The sequence below is a fragment of the Euprymna scolopes genome, chromosome 19 (assembly GCF_053919585.1).
Source record: "Euprymna scolopes isolate OS-2025 chromosome 19, ASM5391958v1, whole genome shotgun sequence".
In the NCBI taxonomy this organism is placed as follows: domain Eukaryota; kingdom Metazoa; phylum Mollusca; class Cephalopoda; order Sepiida; family Sepiolidae; genus Euprymna; species Euprymna scolopes.
In genome coordinates, this window is record NC_136500.1 from 138,236,882 (window position 1) to 138,263,055 (window position 26,174).

Genomic DNA, 26,174 nt, shown 5'->3' on the forward strand with positions numbered 1-26,174 from the left:
CATAAGAGTAGAAGATGATTAGGCATTATTCATAATAATAAACAACATTATCGTACAGTGCAAAATAATTATTGAATGATTTATAAACGAATAACAATATAAAAAGTTGATAAACATATAAGATTGTTTTTATCATAATTTAAAGTATTCATGTTTCCGAATGGATTAGGCAAGAAGAGACAAATAGTTTTCATTATTGTAATTTCCTTCCTTCTCAAACTAATGACTCCTATTTCTATTCCGCCCTTACGGATCAGAGGGGAATAGCAAATTGCATTGCTATGCTGATTAAACTTACGCATTTATGTCCTGAAAGTTTCATTACTCTCTTGCACATATTGACTGCGTGAGGCTCTAAGAAAGCAAGCCCTGTCATATTCGTGCGCCAAACAACAAAATCCACCATTAGATTCCTGGAAAAAAAGCAATGCTGGTGACTATGTAGAAAATAAATTCTGGAGCACAAAAAGTGTCTTGCGATAATGGTACCTGTCCCGTCTTCATCGCTTTTCGACGTTTGGACTTTGAATTTTTGAAGTAATCTTTAATTATAAAACTAATGGCAAGCAAAATTGCTTGGCGGTCATGTAAAACACTTGATGTTAACGTTTGGAACGACGCTCGCATGACAAAGTACACTTCAGACGCATATGCACAGCCACTGCTCATCGCTATTAAAAGTGCATTGAGAACGGTGAAATAAATTCTGAGGCACAAAAGATAGCTCGTTTTAACAGCACAACTACTGTCTCCGTGGCTCTTAAAATTTTTAAGATAAAAATAAAAGACTTTACATTTAAAACGACCCTTGTATTTAGCTATATGACGATGAAATTTTTTAGTCTCCTCTAATTAATTTACTGGTGCTAATTTGTTTATAATACAACGTAAGCTGATAATAAAAGGAACATTACATAGTGTTAGCTTATATATATACATATATATAAGTACATATATATATATATACATATATATATTATTTTTAAAATGTAATTATCCACTGACACGTGTTTCGTCGTCTACGACTCATCAGAGGGACTGAATATAGCGAGATTCGATATATATATATATATATATATATATATAATACGTGTCAGTTAATAATTACATTTTAAAAACATTATATATATACCGCTCCCCATGTCGGGGTACCAAAATTATTCCCAACTCGCATTTAAGTAAAAATGCACTTTCATAAATAATTGAATTCATTCAAAACATATCGCTAAAACCAAAAACATATATATATATATATATATATATATATATATATATATATATATATATATATAAACTAGATACAATCTTACTGTTATATATTTTCCTTTTTTATTACTGTTTTATCTGTTTGGTTACATGTTTCGGATGTTGGACCGTGTTTACGATCCAACAGCCTCGTCAGACCTTACAGAAATGGTTGGTTAGTATTAGGAAGAATTGTTTTTAGAAAGAATACGAGAAAAAAAGGGAAAGAAAAGGGAAGGGTTTTTTTTAGGTAAAACGGTAATAAAAAATAAAACACTTATTTGCTCTGCAATAGTATTGAGCACTCTCTTCAGGTTTTTACTAATTACCAGTTTTACCATATATATATATATATATATATATATATATATATATAGTTCACAAATATAAAATTCATACAATCGACAATTAGTCTTTAGGTATTTTCCTTTCTTTCTCTTTCTGGTTGTGCGGCTTAGTGATACGGGGCGTCTACTCCGAAATCGACTCTCGGACTCCAAAACTCAACTCATAACTTTAGTTTCTCGGCTCTGCACATGATTATCAAGTAAACATTCGTTCTTCAATCTACGAATTGGCATTATTTTGCACTGATTCACCACATGACATTGCTGATGACAGATAATCAAAAATGGTCAAAACAATCATTTCTAATTTTACAATTTTCTTTCAGCAGGGATTTTTGCTGTCGTCCGGGCACTCGAAATTTAATAAAGAGTTTTTATAATGAATTTTAAGTTTCGCACCTCCATTTGAGGAGCTCAGCCGCCCTTTTGGTCGGTCATGCCAGAATATTAGCAATAATGAACTTTTTAATATAAATGAATAAACTGTCAGAGAATACATAATACATAATCGATATGTTTTACTTATCATTGTAGGTGAATGGTGAGAAAATGTCATGATGATGCTTAATATAAGTCACACCGTCGACCGTCGGTCGGTCCGTTGGTCGGTCTGTCCGTAACACTTTTGTGCTTGGCCTTTTTGGTTAAGATGAAAAATCTGTTGTTAATAGATGCTGTTCTTAGCTTTTTAAGCTTTTCTTTGCCTTTTGGCCAAGATCAAAAATATAATATCTGTTCTTACTACATACTGTACTTATGTTTGTAACTTTGTAATATAAAGTCGGGGATCACTTTTCTGTATTAATTTAATGTAAATTGATCAGCCATTTTACAACCAGTCAGTCTCAAAGCCATTCAAGTTATTCTCCAGATCATTCAAGTTGTTTTTGAAGGATTCCAGTTATTTTTTAAGCGTTCAAGTCATTCTTAAGGTCATTCAATTCATCCTTAAGTTCATTAAAGTCATTCTAAGTAATTTACTTTTTATTTATTTAAGTCATTTCAGCCCATTTTTCGGTCATTTTAGTTTATCTTTAAGAATTTCATGTCAATCCTAGATTCACGAATTCATTCATTATACGAAAGCACGCGACTAATGGCTATCGGCAATGTTAACTCTCAACTCTGCTTTTTACAGTTATTAGTATTTTATTGCCTATAAAATAGCAGCGTTATGGAGGTTTTAAATTATGTTTATTATAATGTATATTATGATGTTTGATATACGTTTTCAGCAAAAGGAAAGATACAAATCAACATTATTTTGTAATAATAAACCCTTCAATGTTATACAATATATAATCGATACGTTTTATTTCTAATTGAAATACAAATGAACATTAATTATTTTGTAATAACAAACTATTGAATAGTACACAATACATAATCGATACGTTTTACTTATCATTGTAGGTGAATGGTGAGAAAAGGTCACTTCCAATCAACAGCGATTTGGGATACGCCATCACATATTCTCGTGGTTGGGTTACAGTTATAACAAAATGGGGTCTCCATGTTCAGTTTGACGGGAAACATCGAGTCTCAGTGAAAGTTCCTGGTACGTTTTCTAACAAGTTGACCGGAATCTGTGGAAATTGCAACAGGAAGAAAGACGACTACCGAACGAAAGAAGGGGAAGACGTGTCGAAAAATCGCAACAGATTTTCGTTGATTGGAAACAGTTTTAAGGTGAAAGACGATAGCGACAAACCACAAACAAAGTAAGTCAAATCGTTTGTTTTCGTGTTATACATAATTGTAATCAATTATCGCAGGAATTGTTGAATTATATGATCAAACAGTTTATGGTATCATATGAAAAAAAATATAAGTGAACATACAATCAGTCAAAATGATTTCCTTTTTATTTCATTTTTATTGCAAAACGATGCCCATCCCATATGTAATTCGAAAAACCTGATAGAGAATTAAATAAAACGAACGTTTAAACTAATATGCAAATTAGCTAGATTTTTTGCAGATAAATGTAATACCACGACCCATATATACCAATGTTATATTTTCTTTTCAAATAAGTAGAGAAAAGGTTTTTAATATAATATCAATACACAAAAAACACCATATATATATATTATATATATACCTATAATTCCGTAATCCTTTGGTGTGTAGTGATATTCATATTAAAAACCCTATTTTTCTATTTATTTAAAAAGAAAATACAATTTTCTTATATATGAGTTATCGAATTGCATTCATTAGCAAAAGATCTAACTAATTTGCATATTCTTTTAAACATTCATTTTTAAGTAATTCCCTATTAGTTTTTTCAGTTTTCTTATAGGGTGATCACCCTTAGTTAACTATTACGGGTAATTATATTCATGCAGATATTCTACATGATTTATACTTGCGAAATATTTGCGTAAAAAGCTTACAATGAACACAAAATCGTTTCCATATATATTTATGTATACGTATATATTTTTGTTTCATCTATCTGTCTATCTATCTATATATCTATAAAAGTGAACGTGTCTGTCTGTCTGTCTGTGTACATTTCCCTACGCAATAACTCTGTCAATTTTTAGTCTATAGACTCGAAATTTGAAATACCGGGTACTGAGATTTGGGAAAATCGATGTGACGGGTGTCAGCCAGAAATTTGGCTGTTAAGGGGTCAAATTTTAACGATTTGACCTTTAAGAACTCTACCAAACTCCTCCGACAATTTTGGGTCTAGACACTTGAAATTTTAGATATAGGTTCCTTGAACCTGGATCTAACTTAATAAAGTGATTTGAGCCCGAAACTATAAATTTTAAGGGGCAATAATAGGGGTCAAATTAAAAAAAAATTTACTCTTTTTTTTTCAGCATACACCTCCAAACACCCGGGCAACGCCGGGCTGAAATGCTAGTATATATATATAATTTAAACACAATCCTTTTTAGTATGTGGTTAAGTGGAAGTTTTAGTCATTTAGAAATGGTTTAAAGCATCACCGCCCACTCATTTTTCGACCAAATGTCAAACAATTATTACAGTTTAAAGATCACCTTCTCAGCTATATTGTGATTTTTTTTTCAAATTTTCGTTCAGTAAAACAGGAGTTATGATGAATTTTCTGGTGTTCAAAAATATAAAGTTATATATTAAAATATTGCAGCATAAGAATGTTTTTTTTAATTTAATTGATAACATAATATAATCAATTCTTAATGCTTCAATATTTAAAGTCATAAAGTCATTATATTTTTACTAGAATATATTGTCTTTTTCTTTTCCAGCTTTAACAACTAGTCCTTTACTTTTCCATGTTTAAGTTTAACCATATTCCTTTTCATGCTCACATTTTTATAATATATATATATATATATATATATATATATATATATATATATATATATATATATACTAAGTTATAAAATGTATATGGCGATTAAGCTACACTGAATATTCCGTGTTTCACACACTCTAGGATTCTTCAGGCTTATGCGCATAAGCCTGAAGAATCCTAGAGTGGATGAAACGCGGAATATTCAGTGTAGCTTAATCGCCATATACATTTTATAACTTACTAACTAGCTCTACCTACATATTGAGCACGTTTGAAGTAAATACTAAAAGTTTACGCATAAATCTATACTTTCGTATATTAATCTTATGTGAGTAAATTAAGTAGTTATATATATATATATATATATATATATATATATATATATATATATATATATATATAGTGAGTGAGAGAAATAAAAAGGAACAACCCGTATTATGTGTTAATCAACGTTTCGTATTTATTTCGAGGAAGTCTTGAAATAAAGACTAAACGTTGATGAACACATAATACGGTTTGTTCCGTTTTATTTCGGAATACTATTTCCAATATGTTCATCACACACACACACACACACACACACACACACACACACACACACACACACACATATATATATATATATATATATATATATATATATATATATATATATATATATAAAACTTTCATCAATACTGGTATATATTTTTAACGTCATATGTTTTTATATGGCTGTTACACACATTATTTAAAGTAAATTGTGCTTACCTATCTCAAGTCTATAAGCTACATTGTTTGCTGTACGGAAGTTAATTATGTTGACTTTAATTTGATTCTATATTTAAACTTTATTTACTGTTTAATTCTGGAGAAAAGATTTGTTATGAATAGAAAACCGTATCGTCTCAGAATCAAGCGTATACGAAATTCAAAATAAAAATGATAGATTTTTTAACGAATAACATATGTGAAATCGCTGCTGATAAATAGTCTTGCCAAAAGCCAAGCAACGCCGGAAAGTATAACGTTATTAAATAAAAGGTATTTGTCATCGACAAATTTAAATACTATATAAATTATCATCATAGCGGAAAATCTATAAATATCGTCCAATCGCACAGAAAAAAACTTCTTAACTGTTAATGTTTTTTTATTCAGGGTTAATCTTAATATAAAAGTGTTATACCGGCTTTTTATGCATAAGAGAGATTACGCCGGTTCTCACTATATACATAGTGCCAGTAATGTCTACACCGGTGAGCGCTAGTCAGATATACCCGAATTCCTACCTTTGTGATGTTAATACACTTCGTCTGTTAAACCAACCTCGACTTGATTTTCTTCTTTTACTTTTGTGTTACCGCAAAACCAAAAGATACAGATATTTGTGAAGTAAACTCTTCAATATATAAATATATATGAAATGCGTCGATTTGAAACATCACCAATATACAGCTCATGTGTTTCATTGGTAACAGAACATTTTTTTATAGTTTTGACGAAGATATTGTAATATGTCTCTTAGTGACACCATATTTAATGTTAGTATGTGGTCGCCTATAAATGGAAGAACTTAATTCCGGAATATGAGAATTTTCATAGCTCAGCCAATCAGAATGGGCGGACTATGTCGAGGGAGCCAAGATTATTTATAAATCGGAAATTGGAAAGGTAACGCTATGTTATATATAGATGAGCCAGTTACAGTCGGTGTAATCACAGCATCTGTGAAACGTCGTCCCGTTAACAACTGATAGCAGTTGTGAGACTATATATTAAGAGAGAACAATAGAGATTCCCTCTTCTTTTATTGTATATGAAGAAAAAATCGAAAGAAAATTGACTTTGTTATAATATATACGAAATCTGCATAAATTAAAATATCATATTTAAGCGTATTTTACGACCGGACTACACTGAGCCTCCTTGCTTGCTTTGATAAATACTCTTGCATTTTTAACAAAAGAGCTACAATTACATCAGGCCGTTTCCATTTACGCTGAACATCCACACAATACCAATATTAATACATTATATATGAAAAGGTCCGCTGTAAAATTTCCACGGTTATATATATATATATATATATATATATATATATATATATATATATATATATATATATATATATACGAAATGTCCTAGCATAAAGAGTCCCTTCTATCCCCCAAATTTTGCTTGTATTCTATTATTCAATAAATGATTCACTCTATATCTACTAATATATAGTTTTGTGACTTCATTTCATACTCTTGTTGTCCTATTGTATAAGCTCCAATAATAATTGTTGAGCTTGGCATTATCCAGATAAGTCTCCTCTTGTGGATTTGAACTCTCTCTTTTCCTCTTACGCATTAAGCTATACATACATATATATATATATATATATATATATATATATATATATATATGTATATATATATTAGCATTCTTGGTATTGCACACACACATACATATAAATATTGATATAGACCGAGATTATCATACATACATTACTGTGTTTCCTTTTATTGTCATGTAATTTTGTAAAAACAAAGTTGATTTGGGACTGCTCCATGCTGGTTAATATATTGAAATTAATCACAATTCAATGTTCGTTTCTATTTTATTCTTCGTCGTAACTAATATATATATATATATATATATATATATATATATATATATATATATATATTTATTAAATTAGATAAAGAGTCTGTTCAAAATTGTGTACATTTGAAGATTTAAGTCCATGTTTTTATTTTAAAAAAAAGATTTTTAAGATTGCGATGCGATGAAATATGATAAAACAATCTCTTGGTAATATATTGAATTTAAGCTCAGTACAATTTTCACCATAACTTGTATGTATATTTCTTTTTATTTTTCAGATGTGACGTAAGCGACGTCAACATGAAATGCCCGGCATCACAAACAAAAAGATGTAACGTCATCATGCATGCTACTTTCACTGCATGCAGGAGGAAGCTCGGTCCGATCCGTGTGAAAGAGTACATTGAATCTTGCAAAATTGACACGTGTATGTATCAGGGAAACAAAGAAAATATCAACAACGTTTTTTGCGAATCAATTGAAGGATTTGTGCGCGAATGTGAGGAATTCGGAATTGCTGTTAATTGGAGAAGAGTTTCGAAATGTGGTATGTGCTTTTGTAAATAATTATTAATGTTTTTAATATAAAACCTTTTTCGAAATGTGGAATGTGTTTTTTTTTTTGTAAATAATTATTAATGTTTTTAATAGAAAACCTTTTTCGAAATGTGGAATGTGTTTTTTGTTTTTAAGCTAATTATTAATCTTTTTAATATAAAAATTGTTTCGAAATGTGGTATGTGTTTTTTTACTAATTATTAATGTTTTTAATATAAAACTTTTTTATAAATGTGGTATGTTTTTTAACTAATTATTAATGTTTTTAATATATAACTTTTTATAAATGTGGTATGTTTTTTAAACTAGTTATTAATGTTTTTAATATATAACTTTTTATAAATGTGGTATGTTTTTTAAACTAATTATTAATGTTTTTAATATATAACTTTTTATAAATGTGGTATGTTTTTTAAACTAATTATTAATGTTTTTAATATATAACTTTTTATAAATGTGGTATGTTTTTTAAACTAATTATTAATGTTTTTAATATATAACTTTTTATAAATGTCGTATGTTTTTTTTAACTAATTATTAATGTTTTTAATATAAAACTTTTTCGAAATAAGATATTTATGTATTGTTAAAAACGTGGTAACCATTGGTATAGACATGAACATATTAGTCAATTGAGGGGGAACCCCTTCTACATTGAGGCAATTTTATTTTTGCAGAATTCCCCTTTTGAGAGGAGTAGTCATCCCTCACATTAATACCAACCTTGCGTAACATTTTGTTTCGTTGAGAAACAAATAAATAATAACCTCGTACAAGGCATATCACCACTTGAACATAAGGGGCCATTTTGAGTATTTGGAACAATGCATAGAATATATGTACTAGATGTTTCATTAAAACTTCTGCAAGTAAGTACAAGCAGGTATCAGAAAGGGAATTCCAAAGTCTAACTATTCGAGGGAAGAAACTATTAAGGTAGAAAGCTATTAACTGAAGAGTTGTCTCGAAACGCGGTATGTTTTATTAAACTGCTTATCATAAAACTTGTTTAGAAAGAAAATAACTCCTTTAAATATGTTGAAAAATCGGTTGCAAAAATCCAATTCATATATAAAAATTATTTCTGAAAATAAATCAGTGATCTGATCCCCATCTGGTATCAAATGAAATGAATGGCTCTCATCTTGGGGGCTCCATGTTTTGACAAGCTTCTGGGCTTAACTTTTACTCCTGATCTGAGATGAAACACGTACATCAAATCCGTTGCCAAGGTTGCTGGAAAAATGGCAGGGTCCTTTTACCGTTCCAGTAGATATTTCACTGCTGGTGCAATTCTTAAATGTTATCCTGCCTTGACATAGTTCAAAATAGACTTCGTAGCCTAGTGGAGAACGCCCTTTTCGCTTCCCTGCAACCTCTTTCCCATAAAAGAGACGTTGCGAGCCTGTCATTGCTTTATCATTTTTTTCATGACAAGTGTTCGTCTAAGCTAAAATCTCAGGTCTCCCTTCGCCAAAATTTCACGAAAAACACTCGTCTATCAGAAACCACAATCAATAATTCCCCGCACTTTTTATCTATGCCTAAACCTAAATGTAGATTCTATGAATAAAGCTTCTTTCTTATGTGGAACTCTCATACGTTTGTTTGCTTTCCAGCTTACTATGATTTGGTTGTTTCAAGTCCAACGTAAACAAATTCTTCATGGGCCGTCCCCTTGAGTAATCCAATTTACACAAATTTCCACTATTAATGATTGCTACGATATTATCCCTTTTACTACTGGACATTCATTAACCCTAATCCTCCTATTTTCAATTGATTAGCCTTAATTTAAACCTACGTCACTTCCGGTTTGGCGATGAATGCAATGGCAAAGACGTCGCATTTTTTCGGGGGGGGGGGATCACGTTCTTTTTCTTCTTCGCGGTACAGGTTCGTGTTTGCCTGCCGACTACTATTTTCTTGTTTTGTTTTTTTGCTCAACACACACCTCCAAACACTCAGGCAACGCCGAGCACCCAGGGGCTAGTATCGAATAAAGTATAGATAACGTATAAAATATAGGATCTGGTTATCAATGCAAATTATTAACTAATTATTTAACCGTTTAGTAAAATACTTATATAGTTCATTACATTTTGTATACACGCTTTTATATACTCAACTTATATTTTCAGCCATTGCACGTGAATCGAATAAAGTTTATAAAATTCAATGTATGTTTTTTAAACTATAAAACTTACATTAGAAGAAGATATCTCTTGCAGCCATCAATGTAATAATAAAATTATAACACACGAATATAAACTGCATATTTCAAAAATATTTTATTTATATTTGCAGCTTTGAAATGTGAATCGAATAAAGTTTATCAATTCAAAGCATTTGAATGTCAACCTAGTTGTACCAACCGGAAGCCAAAATGTACAGCTCGTGCAGAAGGATGTGTTTGTAAGAGAGGATTCATTCTTAGCGGTGATGAATGTGTTCATGTTTCAAAATGTGGTTGTCAACATAAAGGAAACTATTTGAATGTAAGTAAAATATTCCATCTTGAAATCTTATACAGAAAAGGCTATATGTATATCTGTCTGTCTGTCTGTTTGTCTATCTGTCTCCATATTTTCAAACTCTATCTCCACCGAAACTAAAATCACAGAGCGATGCTAGGGCACCTAAATTGATCGGATTGTTTATGAACCGTTCTTTTAGGGGTCTTTAGCCGGTTAAAATAGTTTTTAAGGGGTCAACAATGGGTCAAAATTGAAAGAAACTGTTGACGTACATTCATGTTAGTTTATTTTTTTGTTTTCAATCAGTTCATATGCGTATCAACGTTGTACAGTGGTAACGTTACCAGCTTTGAATGCTACAGTTTAGCTTTTGGTTTCGATTTTAGCTGGTAGCACACGAACACTTTCTTTTTACTTTTGAAGTCACGACTCTATAATATAATATACGAAATGTGGACCAATTAAAATATCATATTTAAGTGTATTTTACGACCGGGAAAAGTCAGTCGTCCCCCACCCCAACCACGCACCTCTTTTTTATAAAACTCTCTGTCTGTCTGTCTGTCTGTCTGACTTCATATTTTCAAACTCTATCTCTTCCGAAACTAATAGTCGCAGAGCGGTGCTAGGAGCCTCAAATGATTGGTTTTTTGATGGTGCGTTATTTTATGGGTCTTTAGCCGGTGAAAATAGTTTTGGAAGTGGTCGAAAATGCGTAAAAATTGAAAAAAAAACCTTGAAAATTTTATACATTCATCTTATTTTAAATGTTTAATCAATTCACATGCGTGTCACGTTTGTACAGTGGTAACGTCACCAGCTTTGGATGCTACAGTTTTGCTTTTTGGTTTCGACTCTAGCTTATGGCATCCAATCACCTTTTTACTTTTGAAATTGCATCTAGACGCTATATACATAATCTGAACAAATTAAAATATCATATTTAAGCGTATTTTACGACCAAGCACCCGCCACCGCTAGTATATAAATAAATGTGTATCAAATTAAATGATGATTGTAGAACTTTTGCCTTTTAGCATCTATACTCGGAGCAAGAAAAATAGGTGAGAGGGGGGGGAGAAGAAAGAAAGAAAATAAACTGTTGCTCTCTCTCTCTTACTCCTATCGCTCTCTTCCTCCTACCTCCTTCTTACTCTTATCTTCATCTTACTCCTATCTCCATCTTACTCCTATCTCCATCTTACTCCTATCTCGTTCTTACTCCTATCTCCATGTCCAGCGAAATTTACATGACTTTTCTTGTACTCTATACTGATAGTGAGTAGCTGTCAAATTGCACAATATTCTGTGGTTGAACGGATTTAAGTTTTAACTCACAGTAATTTGGAGGTTGAAAGTTCAATCCTCCGCATAGCCGATATCTATTCTCATATAATTTAACTTTGTATGTGTGTGTGTATTGATATTCATATTTAAAACCCCTATTTTCTATTTATTTAAAAACAAAATACAACTTTGTTATTGATGGGTCGTGGAATCGTATTCATCTGCAAAAGATCTAGTTTAATTGAACTTATTAATAAGAATACATTAAAATTAAATGGCGAGGTACAACCGGGCTTGAAAAGAGGATCATTCGATCTGTTCTCGAATGCTCTACCACTAAGTTATATCTCCAGATTCGTTTTTTAAAGAATACATTATTTGCTGTGATTTTATTATCTCCCTTTACCGATGTAACGTAAATATTACTTTGTAAAACTATTTATTGTATCTATAAGAGAGAAAAGCATCTTCTAAGATCGGAATAATTTCTGTACACAACATATCTAAGAACACTGCCAGATATATAAATTAGTTCAGTTCGGTCTATATTTCAATCAAGAAAGGACGGGTTAATTGCCAGTCTCCTGGGGTACTCTAACCACTACCTCTCGAGTTCTTGCGGGCAAAATGACACTTAAGGTGAGAACAATAATTCGAAGAATCCAAATAATTCGAATGTTTAATTTTCTCTATAATTTTATGACGCTCTATTTTCTCAAAGAAATTACAATATTTTCTATTTGATTATATAGATCATCCTATAATATCTTCTTGTCTGATTTTTTTTCATGTCAGCTGAACGAAGTTTTTACTGATTCCAAATGCCAATCGAAAATAACTTGCCAAGTCAACGGTAAAGTGAAGACCGAAAAGTTGAAACCGTGTGGAGCCAATAGTGAATGCGGTCTTGATGATGGAGTTCGTGGTTGTGTCTGTAAAAAGGGATTTTACTTTCAAAACGGGAAATGCGTATCAAAAGGTATTGAAACTGTTTCCTTTCATTTTTATTGTTCAAAATTGGTTAATTTAATTTTGCATTAAGGTGAAATCGATAATATGGATATTTCAACATGATTTACACACTATTTTTAAAACTATTGTATTTATGTCCGCTATTTCTGATATTTGAAATGAATAACTCAAATCTAATGCTATTTCTATTCATTAAACAAATTATTAAAACGAAAAGAAAATATATAAAATTATTTAATGTTATTTTCATATAATGCAATCATAAATCATTATAACTATTGGAAATGACTAAATTGTATTATATTTTATTCTGAATATCACTTAAATTAATAGCGAATGACCTTTGACTGGCAAGATCGCTTCCCCTAATAGTGGACATTCCTTGGGAATAGCAAATTAAAAGTTGGCTCCAACCACATGTACATCTTAGTTAGGACAGATATCATACCGTTTCTGGCGTTCGTAAATGGCCACTAATCTTGTTCTGACCAGGTACAATGTTGCTTAACCTTTGAGCTGGTGCATCTGCTACTAGTCTCTCACTCCTGGACAAGGTTCAAAATAGAGTCGCCAACCTGATAGGTCCTGAACTGTTATCTAAGCTTCAACCTCTGTCCCATCGACGAAATGTTGCGTCCTTCTGCTTGTTCTAAAAGTATTTAATGGTAAATGCTCCGACGAACTATAAGCACTTGTACCCCCTCAACGTAAATACCCCTAACAAACGCAACGAGCAGCCACATCCCACCTCTTACACAGTAGAGATCCCTAGATATAAGAAAGCCTTCTACTCCAATAGTTTCTTCCCCAGAACTGCTAGACTTTGGAACCCCCTACCGGTATCCTGCTTTCCCAACTGTACTGGCATGCAGAAGTTCAAGTGTAATATGAACAGCTATCTTGCTGTTTGTCTCTCTACATAATATCTCTGCAACTTGGTAGCCACCTACATTAAAGTGGTACTGTGCCTTGTTTGGGGTGAAAATAGAATAATATTTTTTTTAAATCTTCAATAATCAAAGAGGGCCGTTGTGTTTACGTGATTTTACCGTATCCAAAGAAACAGAAAACTAGGAAGAATTAGATTGAAAAATTCTACTACAAAATTGGGATAAGTGGTGTGGATAATTATTAGTTGATGTGGATTTGTTCCTATTTACCTTGACTCCCCACGAGGGCAGAGTTAGACACCAAGGTCGGTTTTTAATGTGGAGAAAGGCACAAAAATAAAAATTCTCAGTCGTGAAGGATTTCTCCTCCACTGATCGAGGTCAGAAAAGGCGAAGTGCAGTATCAGAACAGATACTACGCTTTGAGTTGTATTATTTTTAAATGATTCAATCGTTAAACCCACTGGAAACGACTGTAATTTAACTACGTGTGAGGAGTGACGTAATAAAGTGCCTGGTGTTTCAAAAATGCTTACCTATCTGTAACATAACTTTGGTGATCGAAAGAGAACCAGTGTGGTTTCGTGATTTTATTATATTCTCCATTATTATCTCTATTGTTTGTGATTTTTCATAGCGGTCAGATTTTTCCCCCCCAAAAAAAAAAAATAGCATTAACAAATGTTTTCGAAGCAGATGAGTTCATAGGTTTTTATATATTGATTTTTATTCGTTTTTTTTGTTTGTTTTTATTGTGTGATTTTTAAGTAAGGGTCACTAAGTAAAAAAGAAACGGATAGTGATATAGGTTAGAAGAACAAAAACAGAATATACAGAGAACAATAGTCGTAATGTAAATATGGTGAAATACGAAGTGTACACGCGCCACAAGAGTCGGCATTTCGCGATGTAGTGTTATAACACACGTTTTTTTTGTTAAATACCTTTGGCTAAAATGGTAATTAGTCCTCGCGCGAAAGCGCAGGACACAAAATGTTTTAAATAATAATAATAATAGAATAACAATAACAAAGTCTTTCGCTAGCGAGGACTACTATTGAGCGTAACCAGATATACACTCCTTTTGAAATTTTCATCTCTATTTTTTTCGTTATCTACTGAATATTTTTGATGAAACCTATATGAAATATGTTCCTTATTAAATTGTAAAGATTTTCTATTCTGAAAGAAGTTTTCAAAAAATTAATCTAAAAAGTTATTTTAAAGTTTTTGTTAAAAAAATTAAGATTTTCTTATTTTTCAGACAGGTATGACAAAGAGAGAGTTGCAAAAAAGAGTTGTGGAGTGAGGAGAATTACAAACTGAAACAGAGAGAATATTCAGACCTGTAATAATACAAAGAAAGGGGTGCAAAAATGAGTTGTAGTGTGAGGAGAAATACAATCTGAAATAGAGAGTAGGAGAGTTTTTATAAATACATACAAAATCACATTCATCTTTATTTAAATTCCAAGTTAATAAATTAAATAAAATATAATCTTAAAAATATAGGATACAAGTTAGAAAAGAATTTAATCCAAGGCATGAAAATTGTTAAACAAAATGTTTTTACTATAGGTTTTAAAAATAAAGGTACAAGATTCAATTTGAAATTTATTTATCTTCAACGTGTACTTTTATAAATTTTACAAAGTAAGGTATGCAAATTTAATACCTTACTTTGTAAAATGTATAAAAGTGCACTTTGAAGATAAATAAATTTCAAATTGAATCTTGTACCTTTATTTTTAAAACCTATAGTAAAAACATTTTGTTTAACAATTTTCATGCCTTGGATGAAATGCTTTTTAACTTGTATTCTCTCTTTATAAGATTACTTTTATAAATTTTACAAATTAAGGTATTAAATCTGCATACCTTACTTTGTAAAATTTGTAAAAGTGCACTTTGGATTAAATGCTTTTCTAACTTGTATACATGATGAAAAAATGTTTTTTTTACATGTTGAGTATTAATTATAGAATTATTATTTAAATCTTGTATCACAAGAGAACACATTTTACTCATAAAAGTATTAAATTATTACAATTTTTTTTACAAAAATCTATGATTATAAAAACATTATATTAAAATAAGAATATAAAATTGTTCCTACCTTAGACCATTTCTAAATATTTTTGTTTCTTAGTTTTTACGTACCCGAAATATTTTTAATTTTCTGAATCATTGAATTTTAGTTATATATATATATATATATATATATATATATATATATATATATATATATATATATATATATATATAGTATAAATCCTATAATTTGAACATCCGCTTCGTTCAAATTAGAGAATGATGTTTCGTGATAAGAATGTGCTGCAGTTAGCTTTAATTTTCTAAGAATTAAGAAATAGTAAATGAAATTCATTGCTATATGATACTTCAAGTATATATTAAGTTGACTTTACGATATATTGCAAGTAAGAATTGTTAAATATTATTACCAGGAACAAATTCATTGAAATTAAATTAAATCTACTCTTACTTGTTAGGTATTTATTACCTAAGTTATCACCTAAAGAAATCATACATTTATGTAAAATATAGTTTTTTTTTTATTCATTGAATGAGTCTCATTGCAGTTTCTATTTTCATCGATTGATTGTGCTCTCGAGCGCTGCCATTGTATTCCGTAAGGGATCACGAAAATCTACAATTTTTTAGTTTTTTAGCTTCTTTATGATTATATCTCTTCGGAGTAACATTGCTTGCAAAACATATTGTCACTAAAGTAAGGACTTTTTTCTACAAATTTTATAACCGTCTCCATAGACTTTTCTGCATCATCCCATGATATTGCTTCATCAGAGTGTTCTTGGTTAATTACATTAAGGTCAAGAGAATGGAAGCTGTCGCTATTTCCATCACCATTACTGCCTTCAGGATATTGCTCAGTAGTTTCCTCATCTTGTTGCACCCACATTTCAACATCATTTGCATTAAGTGATTTAAGAACAGCGTGGTTGGTCGGTAACCGTTTGTTTTCAAGAATTCTTTCCAGACCAGATGTATTCTCTGACTCTTTCAGTTCAGAAGCCTTTGGCGCTGGGCATAATTTACCCCATGCTTTTGTTAATGTGCTTGCTCGAACTTGATTCCATGCACTTGCGAGAGAAAATATGGCATCTTTGATAGTAAAATGGCGCTGAAAATCGCTTATACTAACGGTACTATTTATCATATTCATCATGAAATCATTTCTGCAGAAACATTTTAAGTTCTAAATAATTCGTAGATTCATAGGTTAGATGAGAGAAGTCACATTAGGTGGTAAGTAGCACACAAAATATTCCCGCAAGATAACACTATTTCTTACTCAGGAGGAGGTGCTCTACATTTGTCCAAGCACTTTGAATCAAGTTTACCTAATTCAAGAAAACGCCTCTGGACAACTGGCACAAATTCTTGCAAAAACATTTTTTAAACAACTGTTGATTCATCCATCCATTTCGTGAAGATTAATAAGATACTGGCAAAGGCGACACTCCTTTCACTTTGATTTGCCGATAAGAAGCTTAAGTTTATGAGCCCCAGAAGCATTAGCGCATACCATCACTGATAGTATTTTTTTTAAATTTAATTTGAATCCTTTTATTTTCTGCTCCTCGGATCCGGCTAATGTTTTTGTAGGTAAGAACTTCCAATTTATGCCACTTTTATCAGCGTTGAAAACATCCCCTTATGTTAAACCATAATCGGCAATTATAGTCTTGAATTTGTCACATTAATCTGATGATGCGTGTGTATCAGCAGACCGTTGCTCGCCTGACATTGTTAATTGTCTTATACCATGTCTACTCTTAAAGCTCCTAAGCCAGCCTTCACTGAATTTCATATCTTCTGCGATATTCAAATCTTCCTTAAGAGATTTTGCTTTAGCAATTAACATGGGCCCAGATATTGCTACACCTTCATTCAGTTTTGCTACAAACCACTCATGCAATATTCGATCGAATTCAACTTGCTTTGGTCTGCGAAGAGTCCTTCTTTTGACATGTCTTTTATTTGGAGAGAAAAGAGCAGCCTTCAATATTTCCTCTTTTTTCTTTTTGATGTAAAACAGTGTATTTCTTCCAATCTTATAATCTCTCAATATAACGCTATTTTCAACTCCATCATCTAATTTTTCTATACTTTGACGTTTTTCGAGTAAAGTCAGTGTCACTTGTATTCTTTTAGAGTTTCAAGCCATTGTGATGGGTTGTTTTACACTATTTTAAATATAGAAATCTGAAAAAAAATTAAAGTTAGTGTAAATTAATTATCAATAGCTAATCTACATTAATTATATAGTATCAATATTAACATTTCTGTGCAATATCTGACTAAACCATGTAAACAGTTTCACTGCAACTCCGCATCAAACATGACGAGACAGTTCAAGTTTAGAAAAAGTTCAGGTTTAGAAGAAGTCCAAATGATAGGAAGTGCAACTTTAGAGGAAGTTCAAATCAAAGGAGTTTTACTTTATATATATATATATATATATATATATATATATATATATATTGCATGTTTAATACACATAGGCTCAAACACATTTTGATTACTTGTAGTTTTGTTTTTCTTTAAACTCTGAGGTTTACTCATATATATATATATATATATATATAGATATATATATATATATATTAGTGATGGGACGATTCCAATTTTTTTCCTGATTCCGATAAAATTTTGTAAATCTCTAAATATTTCACTATAAAAGTGTTAATTGTCTCGATTACTGTAAAAATACATCATAAATGTTCCTATGTTTTCTCAAACGTAATAAACACTTGTGAGGAGGTGATCTAGAAGTTTAAATCAATAAATATTGATTATTTTATTATTACTACAAGCAGTGGAAAGTGTTTCTTAAACCAAAATCAAATAAAAAAGATAATTTTAGGAATTGGTTTTGACATAGAAAAATAAGCTCAATTTTTTTCCGATATCGATTCGAATACCCCAAAAAGCTCCGATTTTTCCCGATTCCGATTCCAATTAATCGTCGCAATACTAAAGCTCTGATGCTTATCTGGCATCAATTAAAATGAATGACTCTCGTCTTGGAGAGCCTTCATGTTTTGATATATATATATATATATATATAGATATAGATATAGATATATATATATACATATATATGTGTGTGTGTGTGTGTGTTTCCGCGTGTGTGTGTGTTGCATATTGACATCAGTTTATTAGAAAGAAAGCAAAACATCAAAGCATGAAAAACAATCAGGTATATCTGTAAATCGTAGACTTAATTGCCAACGTAGAAACAAACACGTGCTAATTTTTCACATATCATTGAAGAGATTGTTGTCAAATATTTTCATATTGAAGTGTTTTCGTGTAATATAAACAGCACATTCGTAACGTAGGAACCATTATTATTAGTATCTTATTTGTTGTTTTTTCATTCCCATACACATGACCCATTTTTTTTTCAATATTAATAAGGTCACATGCAATATTTTCACAAGGTTTCTATTAAAATAATGTCTACACCACTGAACAGGCAATCGGGCTGGCATCAAAGTGTATTATCTGTTCCGGCAGATACTACAAGCAAAGACCCCACATATAAGACCTTGGTCAATGTAGGGGAAACCCTTCATACCAATCGTCATTATCCAGCTCCCCTACTCCCCGGGGAGTTGGCCCCCATTTCCTCCTTTACTCCTCAAATTAAAAATCGGCCTTGTGCCTAATTTGCTCGGTGGGGGAGCAACTAAATATCCTATTAAAATAATGTCTATTAAAACAACTAGCATAACAGTATTGCTTACGAAATTTTCCTCTGCGAACAGACGCCACACTAGATGATTTGAAAATCACCCCTTCTCAGGTACATGCTATTATAAAAAACCTAGACACCTCAAAAGCATGTGGACCAGATCTCATCCCGGCTGTGTTATTAAAAAATTCTCCGCTGAGGTTGCTCCAGTTCTCTCCAAACTTTACAATAAATGGCTTAACGAATCTTGCTTTCCCGACTGCTGGAAAACCGCCTCTGTGGTACCAGTCTTCAAGAATTCTGGTGAAAGAACTTACCCACTAAATTATCGCCCCATTAGCCTCCTCCCGTTTTTCGCCAAAATATTTGAGTCCTTAGTTAATCAAGCCCTAGCCCAGCACCTAAAAGCTGCTAAACTCCTGACTGACAAACAATATGGATTCCGGCAAGCCCGTTCAACAGCAGATATCTTAACTGTAGTTTCTGAACGCATATACCGTTCATTGGACAAAACAGGGGAGGGTAGAGCGGTAGCCCTTGATATATCTAAGGCTATTGACGGGGTATGGCACGATGGTCTTCTAAGGAAAATTAGATCATATGGAATCACTGGAAGAATTCATAATGTAATTAAATCCTTCTTACGTAATAGAAAAATCAAAGTCGTCCTAAACGGTCGTACATCTAAACAATATGACATAAATGCGGGAGTACCTCAGAGGTCTATCCTCGGACCTCTATTATTCCTGATATTCATAAATTACCTCCCTGAAAAAATGTTTCGGAGATGGGTATATTTGCCGATTACATCACTCTCTATAACAGATATGAGGGGAAAACAAATGAACACATATCCAAGGAAATGGCAGAAACACTAGAGGATGAACTCCAATCTGTAGTGGAATGGGGACAAAATGGATGGTCACATTCAATGCTGCTAAGACTAAGCTTGTTTCCTTCAATAACTACAAGAAACCTTCTCTATCACCAATAGCAATGGCCAAGAACACATTGCCTGAAAGTACTTCTTTTAAACTCCTCGGCCTAACGTTTACAGGGAATATGAACTCGAACAGATACATTGGGAGCATTGCCAAGGCTGTTGCAAGGAAGGTTGGCTCCCTCTACCGTGCTAGAAAACTACTTACGCCTACCAGTACCCTATACCTCTATAAGGCCACCATTCGCTCATGTATGGATTACTGTTGTCACATCTGGGCTGGTGCATCTGCTGCTTGTCTCTCGCTCCTGGACAGGATTCAAAAGAGAGTTGCCAACCTGATAGGTCCTGAACTGTCATGTAGGCTTCAGCCTCTGTTCCATCAACGAGATGTTGCATCTCTCTGCCTGTTCTACAAATACTTTAATGGTGAATGCTCTGACGAAATGCAAACACTTGTACCTCCCCGACGTAACTACCCCCGACAAACCCGACAAGCTACTAAGTCTCATCCCTTTACAGTAGAGATCCCTTGGTGCAAGAAAGCCTTTTACTCCAATAGTTTCTTCCCCAGAACTGCGGGTCTTTGGAACTCCCTTCCGGGATTCTGCTTTCCCAACTGCACTGATATGCAGAAGTTCAAGTGTAATGTTAACAAACATCTTTCTACTAATCTCCCTTCATAATGGCCCTGCTAATTAAGTCCCTGATAGTAGCCCCCTGCTTCAAAGTTGCACTGTGCCTTGTTTGGGGTGAAAATTGAAGAAAAAAAAATTATGATTCAAGTATTTTGTACGAGTTTTAATAACGAGGCACATGTTAACCGTCAAGAATTAAGCGATGAATTCCTTAAATTCATTGGTGTAAAATATAAAATGCGGCATCAGAATATTTATACCTGACGCAAACCATTTCGTATTTAAAAATAACCCGAATCTATAAGAATATAAATAATCAAATTTCATATTATGCAGGTTAGTATTTGATCATAAAACATAAACTTGCACGGTTTGTAAACGTAATGGGTTTTTGATGTTCTTTTCTTTTGCAGGAGAGCTCGATTGTTCCTGCTCGGCATCCGGTGATCCTCATTATCGTACATTTGATGGACAGATGATCCATTTCATGGGAATTTGCAAATATACCTTGGCTACAAACACGACGGGAGCACCCCACTTCTTTGCCGTTGAAGTTAAGAATGAACACCGCGGAAACACGCGCGTATCTTATACCCGAATGGTCGATGTCAAACTCAATGGTGTTACAATTAGACTTTTACCACGAAATAAAGTACTCGTAAGTAGTACCTATTTATTTAATGGTTTATAAAACAATAACGATATGGGCTGAAGTAAATAGAATGCGTTTGGTATATAAATATATACTACCTGGCAGCCCGGCATTTCCCGGTCGTACAATACGCTTAAACATGATATTTTAATTTATGTAGATTGCGTATGTATTATTATAGAATCAATCTTCTATTGATCCTTATATATTACGAGGAATAGTTGGCCCAGTGTACTAATTCGCAAAACAAAATTAAAATAATAATACTAATACTAATAATAATAATAATAATAATAATAATAATAATAATAATAATAATGTTGTTCATCAAATTTCGTCTGTGTTTGTTTACAATATAACGTAAGCTGATATTTGGTTTTGACGATGAAGAACCTGGAAATAAAATACTCGTAAAATAACTATTTATTGGCTGGATTATAATAGAATTATTATATGGGTTGGTGTAAATAGAAAACGTTGATGTATGTTGTTTTTATTCAATAATTACACGCATCATATTATTAAACTTGATTTAATGTTTTATTTGATTTTATTGTAATAAAATTAGAAATCAGTATTGATAAAATGCACCTTGATTTATGCATTGCAAGACCCTTAAAGAATAATTTAATAAGTTTCTTTTCGTCTGATTTCAAAAGGAATTGCATAAAAAATAGAGACGATATTGATTCACATACAGAATTGCAGTAACCATCAAAATAAAACTAGTAGATATGTTGTAACAGAGTGCGGACGCGCGTATGCAAATACATAGGAAATGCAATATAACGTCACCTGTAAAGAAAAAGAAAGATGACTATAAAAATGAAACAGAGCACGTTAGAGAAGACGATAAAGGTGGAGTAAGTGGTAACTATTTATTGAATGACTTATAAAAGGATAACGATATGGATTAAGATAAACAGAAAAAGTTTCAAGATTTATAGCGTTATATTTATGTTTTTACAGTATTTTAATTCGCGTTATATTATAGGCTGTACAAGGTTAATATTTACTTTCATTATAACCGTTTTCGTAAATTTTTATATATACAAATCAACAAGTACATACATATATTTTTTTTTATTTAGTTTTATTAGGCAAAAATATCTTACTTTTTATGTCTGCGACAATATCCATTATTAATTTCGGAAAAAAATTCTTTGAATCGATCTGTTACGTCCACCATTTGAAAAAGGGATTTTTCCCAAAATTAATAATAATATTGTCGCAGATATAAGAAGTAAGACATTTTTACCTAATACAAGTGAATAAATATATATATATATATATATATATATATATATATATATATATGTATATATAGACATATATGTATATAGTTGTTGATTTATAAATCGCCACTTGTACTCGTCTTTTTTTACCAACAACAACTATATTTCATTCCTCGCATTGTGATAGCCTTCTAAATCTCTACTACATATATATATATATATATCAACTAAAAATATACAAATAAATATGTAATATTTTGTAATAATAAAATGTTCAATGTTATACAATATATTACCGATATGTTTTACTTATAATTAAAATACAAATGAACATTATTTTCTAATAACAAACTATCAGCTAAAGAAGGCCAGAGGATGAGTTAGCCGAAATGTGGTAAACCAACAACTATGAAGATAAGGATAACAGTTCATAAATAAATAAATAAACTGTCGAATAATGCAAAATTCATAATCGATACGTTTTACTGATCATTGCAGGTGAATGGTGAGAAAAGGTCATTTCCAATCAACAGCGATTTGGGATACGACATCACTTATTCTCGTGGTTGGGTTACAGTTTCAACAGAATGGGGTCTCCGTGTTCAGTTTGACGGGAAACATCGAGTCTCAGTGAAAGTTCCTGGTACATTTTCTAACAAGTTGACCGGAATCTGTGGAAATTGCAACAGGAAGAAAGACGACTACCGAACGAAAGAAGGGGAAGACGTGTCGAAAAATCGAAACAGATTTTCCTTGATCGGAAACAGTTTTAAGGTGAAAGACGACAGTGACAAACCACAAACAAAGTAAGTAAAATCGTCTGTTTTTCGTTTCTTACATAATTGTCATTAATAAACACAGGATATTGTTGAAAATTATACGATCAAACGGTTTATGGCATCATATGAAAAAAAGCAGAAGTGGATAAAATATCAGTCGAAATTATTTCCTTTTTTAAGTTTTTTTTTTAATTTTTAATGCATTTTTATTGCAAAACGTGTTTCAAGATTTGATTTTTTATTAGTGTACAAGAATTACCCCCTATTATGAAAAGGATTTTACGCTACATATTGCAATTGCATTCGTTTGCATATCTGCAAACGATACTAGCATCTATGGCAACACTTCAAAGATCAACATCGACCAAGATCTCTCTATCTCTCTACTACGATCTTGAGCACGTAGCGCAATTGGACACAACATGGCTGATAAATTTTAACGCGTCAAAAATCAACTTTCTCTCTTTTCACTATGAACGCTCTTATCCCCAATTGACCTCATTGTATATGAATGGCTGTCGTCTCAAAGAAGTTCCTGGTTTTGAGGAGTTTCTATGTTTGACCTTACTTCTTATCAGATATTGAAGAGCTATATCAAATCTGTTGACAAAATCGCCGGAAAAATATTTGCATCTTTCTGCCGCTCCAGAATCTTCTACTTGTATAAGATTCAGAAACGTCCTAAAAACTGAGTACTGTTGCCACACATTGGCAGGAGCTGCTCGGGCCACTATGCTGCCGTGACAGAGTTTAAAACCGTATCTGAAACTTTGTAGGAGATGCCTTTTTGTCTTCCCTGCAACCTACTTCCTACAGAAACGACGTTGCAAGTATGTCCCCACTCTATCTATATTATGGCAAATGCTCGTCTGAACTCCAATCTCTGGTCCTAGCAACGACGACTGTCAACAGTGTTCTCCATGTACATCAGTGCATTAATCTAAACGCAGATTCCATGAACAAAGCTTCTTTTCTAGAATTGCCCGCCTATAATAATCTGTTCGTTTGGTCTGCTTTTTAGCTGACTACAATATGATCGGCGTCAAGTCCAATGTAAACAAGTACTGGTTGAGTCATCCCCTTAAATAATCAAATTATACGTAATGTCCACCACTAACTTTTACTACACTGTTGTACCGGTGACTTCTGTACACTTATTAACCCTTAACCTCGAGTGAGATTCGAGCCTTGATAAGTGGTGGTATCTTTGATAAAAGCAGATTACAGTAATATGTATTTAAAAAATCCAGTCTACTGAGACTGCAATATACATATATATATATATATATATATATATATATATATAGTCGTTTACAAAAAATACCTAGACATTTACAATTAAAATACAGTCGTTTCTAAAATAAAATAAAACGACTCACTTATTAAGTCTCAGAACACTCGATGGAACTAAAATTGTCCATGTCAGAAAAAAAAAATTCCTAAGAAATAAAATCGTACAATTAGTGAAAAAAGGAAAAAAAATCACATATCAGAACCTATCCATTGTTTTTCATCAAAAGTACATATTGTTTTTCATTAAAAGTTACACTTAGTGGACAGTTTTAAAATGATGCAAAATATTCATAACACATATTTGTGATTGACGTATTTATCTTTTTGGTAAAGGCTCATTACAGTCATATGTTCTATGTCCTTTTTTTTGTTTTTTGTGTTTTCTCACTGGCTGTTGTTAAAAATTTTCAGAATAAGGCCATTCTTTGTTTTTCCCTTCTAATTTTGACATTAAGTGATATTTTTCTTCGTTCATAACGAGCTAATTCCCAATACGATAATTTTTTAAAAAAATATTTTCTATATATAAAGTTTTACATCTGTGTGTCTGTATGTCTTCTTTTTTTTTTCTTCGGGAAAAGGTTGTACGTGGGTATTGCTTTTCTTTTTTTTTCTTTTTTTCTTATTTATTTTTCTAATTCGCCTAGTGTTTTAATGGACCCTACGTTGTGTGTGTGTTGATTTGTATTTTTTTTCTACTGTTCTTTCTTTTTTTTCTTTTTTTCCATACATTTTATTGTTTTTCTTGTCCCTTTTTTTTCACTTTTTCAGTCTATTTCTTTTTTCTTGACACTAAATCTCCATGCTTCCACGTTGTATTTTCTTAAAAACAGGTTCGATTATCGCATCGGTGATGCGACTTAGTCACGAGCACCAAAACGAATATATTATATATTCGTTATCATCGAGGTTATCCTTGAGGGGTACCAAATTGAGCTTTCGTTACATTTGAATATGTTATATAGAGTTCTTCATTTAGGGGCACTTTTTACGTTTGGGTGTATGCACTGTATAACATCAAAGATTCCGTGTGCATATGATTGTCTCTAATATAAATGGTTGTGTGTTTGATTATCATAAAGGGAATCGTGTGTGTGACATGTAATTTCTGAACCTACCTCTGCTTCTTCTCGCTGTTGAACCATCTGGAAATTTCTCATCCTGGAGGGAGACTTGATACCTGTTTGACGAAGATTTATCACTCCAAGACGATGAAATGGTTTTATAGTTTTTTTATTTCACT

General features: G+C 32.0%; 1 protein-coding gene across 1 annotated transcript in view; it reads left to right on the top strand.

Moving 5' to 3' along the window:
* The window catches only part of LOC145239994 (IgGFc-binding protein-like), a 266,786-nt gene that overhangs the window by 92,356 nt on the left and 148,256 nt on the right, over positions 1 to 26,174 (top strand). Inside the window, exons 24-29 of the mRNA XM_080103577.1 lie at positions 3,006 to 3,313; positions 7,746 to 8,014; positions 10,333 to 10,523; positions 12,585 to 12,768; positions 21,386 to 21,630; positions 23,358 to 23,665. Coding sequence (XP_079959703.1) covers positions 3,006 to 3,313; positions 7,746 to 8,014; positions 10,333 to 10,523; positions 12,585 to 12,768; positions 21,386 to 21,630; positions 23,358 to 23,665 — 1,505 coding nt within the window. The remainder of the gene's footprint in view (positions 1 to 3,005; positions 3,314 to 7,745; positions 8,015 to 10,332; positions 10,524 to 12,584; positions 12,769 to 21,385; positions 21,631 to 23,357; positions 23,666 to 26,174) is intronic.